This window comes from Phragmites australis, chromosome 5, assembly GCF_958298935.1.
Source record: "Phragmites australis chromosome 5, lpPhrAust1.1, whole genome shotgun sequence".
NCBI classification, from domain to species: domain Eukaryota; kingdom Viridiplantae; phylum Streptophyta; class Magnoliopsida; order Poales; family Poaceae; genus Phragmites; species Phragmites australis.
The window spans coordinates 3,377,078-3,386,437 of NC_084925.1; the positions used below are offsets into that span (position 1 = coordinate 3,377,078).

General features: G+C 43.3%; 1 protein-coding gene across 1 annotated transcript; it reads right to left on the reverse strand.

Moving 5' to 3' along the window:
- Positions 1-1,086: 1,086 nt before the first annotated feature.
- Positions 1,087-5,103, reverse strand: LOC133918443 (nuclear transcription factor Y subunit C-4-like). Its single transcript, XM_062362327.1, has 2 exons — positions 4,876-5,103; positions 1,087-2,046 (listed from the first exon to the last, which is right to left on the reverse strand). Exon 2 carries the CDS (start codon positions 2,010-2,012, stop codon positions 1,242-1,244), a length of 771 nt encoding a protein of 256 aa, XP_062218311.1. The 5' UTR covers positions 2,013-2,046; positions 4,876-5,103; the 3' UTR covers positions 1,087-1,241.
- Positions 5,104-9,360: the final 4,257 nt, after the last annotated feature.

Here is a 9,360-nt window from a genome sequence, read left to right on the forward strand (position 1 = left end):
TGCGCCGAGGCTCCGATGCCGCTCGTTGATCGCAGTCCCCAATCACCACTAATCGCGCGCCAATCTCCGTCCCCAATCGGCGCCGAACGCCCAGCGCCGGTCAGGAACGAAAGGGCGCCCTCGGGAAGAGTACGGGGCCAGGGACTCGAGCGCATCTGGGCGTGAGCGCTCGTCCGTTTGGCTGATGGCTGCACCGGTTGGGGGCTCCGTTTGGCATTGGCTGACGGCGTGAGCACCAAGCGCTCGGGCGTGAGGGGCTCGGGAAACACCACAGCGCTGCCGGTACGTTGGATTTCCATCGGAGCGCTCACGCCCAACGGATGCAGGGATGCAGCGGTCTCCCCGGATTCACAGGATATGTTGCCGTCCATAGACCCGGCTTACAAACACGTAGTATAAACCATCTCACTTCTCAGGCATGGTGGCATTATCGCCTCGGCACCTAGAGCTGATGACGTGGGAGGTGCTTGCGGTGGTAATGCCTGATCGTAACAGTACGCTCACGTGACCATATGCATCTTTGATTGATCCACATTTCATAGCCCAGCGGAAAAATGTTGGAAAATTCGGGAAAAGGTGGAAAATGCATGTACAACACATGGTGCGCATCGTGGTCACTGTAAAAAAAATAATCAATTTCTTATTTTGTTTGTCCCAAATATTCCTCAAAGCCTAGAAGACTATTTTACATACATAGGATGCATTACAAAGGCCTTATTTGTCATGGAAAACTGATAAACACTAAAAATTTGTAAGCTGGTTTAGAGTAACTTTTCTGAAAAATTGTATGCCAAGAACCTAAAAATTAAACATATAAGCTAATAGTTTTTCTTATAAGTCATAAACAGCTTTAAAAAAACAGCTTTTAGTAAAAGCTCATAAGTTTCAGTTATGCTAAACCGAGCCAAAGAAAGCTACCCACTTGTTTTCCAAACTTATCAGTAGTCTGCTAGTCCTCGTTCTTCATGCTTACCAGTTTACAGCATCCTATACTTTGGTGAGTGCCAGATCAGGAAGGCAATATTCTTGCTAAGCAAACAACATAATGAATTAATGACCAACAAATGAGGCAAACAAACAGAGGCGTCACATGAACTTCCACTGCTTAATTCAAGCAAGGGCACTTGAAATATCGGGTTAGAATGAAAATTTATGATTAACATTAGTCCCAAATCACAATCTTCTTCTACTGCTGCATAGAAGCATCCAAAGTCGAAACTACCATTAGGAAACCCTATGACCTAAGACTGCTGCTGCTCTTCCGGAGGCTCTTCCTCTTGCCCCTGAGGCTGCTGCCACACATACGTCACCGGGTGACCCTGCTGACCACCATGCATCATTCCAGATCCTGGCACCTGCTGTGCTGGCACATAGTAATATGGTGGATAGCTATCAGTCGGCAGCCCCATAGCAGGCGGTAAGCCAACCCTTGGAAGCCCGAGTCCCTCCTCTTTCATTTCATCCCTTGGAATTATGTCCACCAAGAAGTCATATATGTCAGTCCTAGTGATGGCAGCTGCAATGTCATTCTTCTGCAAGGTCCGGCGCTTGTTCTCCTCAGTGTGCATCCATGACCTCAATGTCAGCTCTAATATGAATACCTCGCATGCCTTCGCAAAAACAACAGGAGCTTCAGAAGAGATCATTCGTACATCCTCATCAGCCTTCATTATCTTCTTTATCCTTGCAAGTGGCAAGCTGTGGTTCTTGAAGTCAGTTGTCTGCTCGATCTCATCCATCTGGGTAGCCCAGAACTCCCTGAGCTGCTGTTGTTGCTGTTGCTGCAGTTGTTGGTGGAATTGCTGAGCTTGTTGGTAGAGCAGCTGGTGCTGAGCACTGAGTTGAGCTGGATTAGTGGGGACTGATGCTGTTGGCTGTGAGCCAGGAGGGGCAACAGCAGGAGCTCCAGGCATCATTGTTGCAGGCGGATAAGCAGTGACAGCAGCAGGATATCCTTGTGACCCACCATCAGTAACACCCATCACAGGCTGAGGCTGTGAGGATGGTTCCATGTTAGATCTCGTTCGACCAAAATCAATGATCTTCCTGTAGTGGGGAAACAGATACAAAATCACTCAACTAATTTTCCATCAAGATTAACCAGAAAGATCATGACAGGTTGGTACATGTACCCACATCATGTAAAAGAGCAAAAATCGTATTGCAGGTTCTAAACTTGTAAATTATATTTAAATGAATGGAAACGCCTTTGTATATGAACAAAATTGCAGGCTTTTATCTTTTACTCTTGTAGCTTGACTCTTACACTAGAGTGCAGGGACAATCTAATTGAAGGAACAAAAAGTCGAAAACAGCTTGCTTGCAATGTTTAATCTTTCACAGAATTCATGAGCAACTTGAGTGCCGCAGTTCAAATTCAATGTAGCTTAGCAACTACATTTCTAGCACAGCTCATGAGCTCGACATTCCACAATGATGGTTGATTGCAGTATCCGGTACAGAAAGAAGCTTTCATTAAACACGGAATAAAATACAAATGCATGCTTACCCAGAATAAGTGAAATCAGAAGGAAAGATATCATCAGAAAACAAAACAAACAGCGATAGAAGAAAGCAGATAAGGTCAATAGAAATCACAACCTTCTATTAACCTTGTCCCTATAATGCATGATAGGAAAGCAACATTTACTTTTCATACTTCATACTGACACTATCAACAATTTGGAAGTGTCTGATCCATGTACAGCACACACCAAATGTCTGAGGTAACTCAGTGCAAGCAAGTCTCATAAGTCAACCACAAAAGGCACATAGACCTACACCTCAAGTTGGAATTCTTCCAAAAAGTTGTATTGGTGGCTATTTATTCCTCCTAAATTAGTTAGGCAGTGTACTCATCACCTATTTACGTTAAAAAGAAGGGAGCCTGAAAGCCTAAATCATAGCCAGATGCCAGAACATGCTAAGTTAAAATGATGTCAAACTGAAGTTACATATAAAAGACTACTATGACAATCAAGCCAGTATGAAAAATTCAAGCAGACATCCAACAAAACAACTTATCTATCTAACAAATGACAAATGATCAAAATTTACCAATGCAGTATTTTCTAGTTGTCCACACCAAGGCTTACGTATATGAACTTTGATTATGGAAAAGACAGACTGTTAGCTGGACCAATATATCATTAACTTTGTTAAAGATAGCCAAGACACTAAGTGATTTGAGTTGTCATAATACCCTCTCTTTTCTCTATCAGTTTCCAAAAATAAAGGTTTGGGATGTTCTACAGGTAAGCTTAAGGTGGACTGCAACTCCTAAATAGGATTCCTTAAATAATATGGTAGTTGGGTAGTTTCAGGCGGTTCATGCACTTGGCTTGAGTGGAGTAAAGCTGACACGGGTCCTGTCAACATGACATATGGATGTGAAGCTGGGATAACTCGACATCTTCCAAAAATCAATTCAATACATGTATGGGAGCAAAAGTATACATACAAAGTAAGACTTTGGAGTCGAGAAGGATATGCAACACATGCCATAACCAATACTAGTGTGTCAAACATTGAGCTTAAAGTCTAGAACCAGATCAGCCATCCCATCTAAGCATGTTGCAGAAATGTAGTCCATGTGCATTAAAAGTGCATCATTGGAATTTCTTGATTTTTTTCATATTGACAGAAATCACACAACAACATAAGACAATGCGTCTGCCACTCATTGCAATATTTATTTAGTTATATCCTATACCCCTCACCCTCCTAATTGATGAACTAATGTCTAATGCCTCTAATCAATCTTGGATGTGAAAATAGTACAAATGGTATCATTGTAGTCTTCACTAAAAAAGTTGGAGTATTTATTACAGCCGCAGTTAGTAGGTTCATGAGTGTTTTTTTTTGTGAGAGGTCGCATAGGCCGATGAATAGCAAGCCATTGCCCGTGTCTTCAGTTCTTCCCCTCACCTACTTCCACCAGCCCCTCATCACGTCTTCCTCGTCTCTGGGGCCAGCGACACTCTGATTGCCACCACGGCCTACATGCCGCTCCTATTATACGGTGAGAGGGGAGAGAAAGCCCCCACTCAAACCCTCTAACACTAACTTGCGTCTGCCACCGCCATCGGGGTGAGCAGTAGCTTCCATTCATAGCGCGAGCGACAAATAGAGAAACCCTGTCCATAGTGAGTCAAGATGAAAATCTCCATTTGTTTATTTATTTTAAGAAAACCAGTGTGGAATCCTAACACACAGAAGAGGCACACCACGCTGTCCCCAAGAAAATTACCGCTCTGACAGAAGATTATCATGTCTCTAGGATTAAGCTACCGAAAAGAATACTCCCGACTCACGACGGCTCATCTGAACAAACAATGATGAGAGCATCATAGCATCAAGAGTACTCAAACAGGGTAAATCTGAAACCAGCATGAGAACAACATGCCCGCATCACACATGGCACCTAGAGGCACTACACGTACACCGGTACACCAGAACATGTTCTAGCACACATCACTAAAGCACATGCACTGGAGCATTACCAAAGCTCAGCTAAGGTTGAGGTTACACACGAGTCACGTCACTGTCCTTCCAAGAACACATACAATTTCAGAGGAACAGTGATATGCTATTTTTGGAAGTCAAACAATGTCCAAACCAAGCGAGTGAGGTCTTATCATCGAGAGGCATGGGGGTCAATTGAATCGAACCCCCAAAATTTTGGCAGTTCAATTTTCAGCTACTAGTACCCCAGACACACAGCAACCAAGTCCACAACAAACTAGATGGATCGATCGGAGGAGCACCTACCCCGCCAAAAAAATCCGGATTTGATAGCTCACAGCAAAGCAAAGATCATGCAAAATAAAGCTAACTCCTAGAACGATCCATCGAAGCAAGCTAGGGCTTCCTTACCAGCAAAAGAAGGAATCAGTCCACGTCCTGCTGGATCTTCAACCCACCGCAGTCCAGCAGAGGCGGCGAGGAGGAGGACGGCTACGCGGGACGAACTCCTTCCACTTCAGCGGCGTGATTCATTCGCTTCGGTGGAAGGTGGCGTCGAGCGTGCGTGGCGCTCGGCAGCCGGAAGGGGAACGAGAAGGGAACGACGACGGAAGAGGGGCTGATTTGTTAGCGTTCGGGATGCGAGGGGGTATTTTGGTAAATGTTTAGTTGTGGTTTTCGAAAGGAAAAACTGAAAAAAAAAAACCAAAGTCACTTGAATTTTGTCTTTCTTCCTTAAAAGTTGTTTTGTTGAAAAAAAACACCCAAAAGTTTGACTTTACTGTAAAAAATCCCCTAAAAATTAAAAAAATAAAAAAATTACAAAACAATTCTAAAAACAACTAGAGACAATTCTAAGACCTTCTGTGAAATTTGTTTTCAAAAATAATATTCTTTGCATCATATTTCATAGAGAGTAAGTTTGGAAAAAAAAAAGAAAAATGTGCAGCTCATTATTAACTCACGTTATTTTAACTTTGTCATGTATACCATTATTTTTCCTACATAAATAATTATTTAAGTAAACTAATAAAAATGATTTCACTAATTTTTGGGGTGTTATGGATTAGTTATGAATTAATCTATCTGCAACACATTTACTTAATCCTGCATGTTACAATAAGTATTTCAAGATTTCATGTATTTTTACAAGATAGAGGATCATGTAAGAAGACTAAAAAATTTTGTTTCATGGTTTTTGGATTAGTAAATAATTAACTATGCATTTAGCTCGAATTAATAAATGAGTTGCACGTTTTTCTTTTTTTTCAAACTTACTCTCCATGAAATATGATGCAAAGGATATTATTTTTGAAAACAAATTTCACAAAAGGTCTTAGAATTATCTCTAGTTTTTTTTAGAATTTTTTGTGATTTTTTTTAAAAAAATTGAATTTTTGGAAGTGTTTTTGCAATAAAATCAAACCTTTGAAGGTTTTTTACAGTAAAACAATTTTTAGGGGAAAAGTCAAAATCCAAATGACTTTTGGAGGGTTTTTGTATTTTTTTCCCTTTTCAAAACGCAGAGTGGCTGCACGTGTCGAAAGTGTGGGGTGCTTTTTACAACTTTGTCAAAGTAGTCTTGGTCTATCACTCTACTGTCCCCTTAGTTTCTTCGTTTCTTTTTATAGAACGTATTAGGATCAGGTAAGAAGCCAAGACGACACTATAACCTGCAATGTCACTAAAACAAACAGTTGTTTTGCCTCCCTTTCACATTTCCACCACTCCTTTTATATCTGAAAGTGTAAATAAAGGTAGAACCCAGGAAGGTTGACCTGCACCTGCACCTACGGGAGACATCCATCCATTGGATTATCTCTCGGCATGAGGTGTCCTAAACAAAAACGGAAGTGAATGCACAGTTCTTTTACCAGCGTTCGTGCTGAAGAAAGGATCCAAGTAATTTCTGCTGCGCCAAACCAACTGGGCAAAATTGAATACAAAAGGTGTAGTCTTTACCTCAGCTCCCGGAGGAGCTGCTGGCGTGGTCCCAAAAGGCAGCATGGAGCTATGCTAAGGTTGTGCAATATGGGATATAGAAAATAGTTGATTTTAACTATAAGATTTTGCTGCTCGTATAACTCATGTTTAAAATCGAATAGTATGAGATCAACAATAAGATTAGAAATATTTTGTTTACAAGTCTAAGTCGGAATGAGTTTGACAGGGTTTAACACCTCCGTACAGCCCGAGAGATCTGGTCTACTCTGAGTGTTTTTCATGAAGACACTAATCAGATTAAGGCCAGACACCAAAGCACATACAACTAAAAATACCAAATGTGTGTGCAAGGCCCCGGAGAGTCTTTAGATGCGATTTTTGCTCGCTTTGATGGGATTGTTAGCAATCTTCCATCAACTGATATTTTGCTCTATTCTGACCACGAGAAAGCGATCAAACTTCTCTATACTCTTGATCGTAGCATATGGGAAGTGAAGATCTCGAACATTGAAGAGTCTCCAAGTTACGACACGTTGAATGGTAATGAGTTCTTCAGCAAGCTCAAGTCCACCGAGATAGTCAAGGCGGCTTGAATGTGGAGGGCACGGTGCGGGGACACGTGTCAAGTGGGCGGTAGCGCAGTGCTGATGGGTTTCTGATATCGAGCCCATCGTGTCTGATTGAAGTGATGGTGTTGGGCTTGGGCCATCTCAACTACGGATCCAGATCCCTGACTTGACATCTCACAGTAACTTGTGAGTGGTGCTACAGTACTCATAGGCAAATAATGTAGCAATGGTATTGTCCATCCATCCATGATTGGGCCATCTCCACTGCGGATCTGGATCCCTAACTTCACAGTACATAATAATTTGCGAGGGGCGCTATAGTACTCGTAGGCAAATAATGTAGCAATGATATTGTCCATCCATTCATGATTATATTGCGTCGCTTTTACTGTAGCACTAAATCTTGTCCATCCATTCATGATCTAATGGCTCACAACGGAGTGAGGGGCTGCAGCCCCTCCTACCACTTCTTAACCAATGGAGCCCCTCTCCCCCGATATATATTTTTTTACCATGGAAGATGGAGAGGAATAAGAAAAAAAGACGGAGAATAGGAGGAGGAAGAAAAATAAGAGGGAGAGGAAGAGAGACATGAATAAGCCTTTATCTAACTTCTCTGCATCTAACACTAACTGCCCAAATATAGGGCACTAGGATGATAAGACAAGATGAGATGTAATAGAGGAGGACAAGGAGGAGCTTGATTCATGGCGAGTGCATGTGATGTTTCTCCTCCTCTTCTCTCCCCATCCCACTGTAAGGAGAGGTGTGAGCTGAGGTTGTAAGGTAAAAGTGATATCTTAATGCGTGTTTGGTTTTTTTACTAGACCTTATGGACATGCCTTGGTAGGATTTAGGAAAGCTAGTTTTACTTATTAGACTAACTAAGCGTGATAAGGATTTCTTATGGTGCGTTTGGTTGAAGGATAAGTTTGGATGGGATATGACTATCCATGTGTTTGTTGGATGTGGTGATTCAATTTTTTGTTTGGTAGCATAGATAAGACGATTTAATTTCTTGTTTGATTGGACGGATAGAACTTAGATGGAGTTAGCCAAAATTTTGTATGAACCACTAGTCATATATTTAGTTTTTCATCAAAATATAATCATGTGAGATTTTTTTCATCAAAATAGAACTTAGATGGATGCACGCATAAGGCGGCCTCTTCTCTGCGTCGATACCCGTCGGTGCTGGTGTAGCGGTGCGGTCTGTGCCCGATGGCCGGTCTGCACTTTTGGCTTATGTGGCTTGGTTGCAGACCTGTGTGATTGCGCCCGACGTGGGTTTTTGCTGTTGTTGTGCCTGCTGTGGATGGCCCTGCTATTGAAGCATGTCGCCACCATGTTTCCTATCGTGATGTGCTGTTGCTGCTGCTGCCGTGTGAAGCCGGTTGATGATGTGTTCTCACTGTCGGACTATTGCTATCGTGTTCACCTTCAGCCACCCCTCTGCTGCATTTGCTGCTTGCTCCGTGCCATCGACCGTTGAGGTGGTCAGCCCAACATCCAGATCTGTGCCCCCGTCGGTGTAGTGGGCAGCCCGGGCAGCACGGTGGGCGGCCCGGTGGCACAATCGGTGGCTTGATGGGCGGCCTATAGTGCGGTGGCCGGCCCAACGGCTTATCTGCTATAGTTGCTGGCCCTCTCCACCATTGCTATCACCTCTTAGCCCCTATCATTGTCTATGCTCCTCCCCTTGTTGGTTATGTGTACTCTCCTCGAGATCTGGTCCGCATGGAGCTCGACGGCATGGTGGTGGCTTGGGGTGGCGTGCGTGTTTAGGGGGTGGCTGTTTTTGTTGATCTAACGTGGTGTCTGCACGCGGTTTGTCGGTTAGGGTGTGGGGGACACGAGCGAGAGCCCTGCTAGGCTTCTTGCAAGTGTCAACAATGGTGACACCTGAGACACCACTCTCCTTCTTGAAGGTGTTATCATGTTGCCTCTCACCTCCAAGTTGGAGACTCTTCGAGTGCAAACTGAGTTTCGGGTGTTTGGGCAGGTGATGACAGTGTCTACGGACGTCGTTCCCTCCTTGGAAGCATCGCAATGGAGGTTCCTTCCTGGGTTCATGTGGCTGCAGGCTTGGGTGCGGACGTGGATCTTTCGGTGGTAGCTTCAACCACTTCGAACCTTCTATTCTTTGGATATTTTCTTTTGTCGAGTTGTTTGCCTTAGTGGACAGAGGCAATAGTTGCGGATCGCCTTAGGAAGTTAGAGCTGCAGTCGTGCTTGGCAACGATAACCTGTGGCGGATTCCGTCAGTTGTAGTGTCCATGTTGTAGTCGGTGCGCCCTATGCAATTGCTTGGTTTTCGGATCTGATTTCTCTCATAAACTGGATCAACTCTTTTCTTCTAATATATAATCGGTAGAGCTTTTGC

Excerpts from the sequence above, each read along its gene's own strand:
- LOC133918443 (XM_062362327.1), bottom strand. The coding sequence starts at position 2,012 with ATGGAACCATCCTCACAGCCTCAGCCTGTGATGGGTGTTACTGATGGT.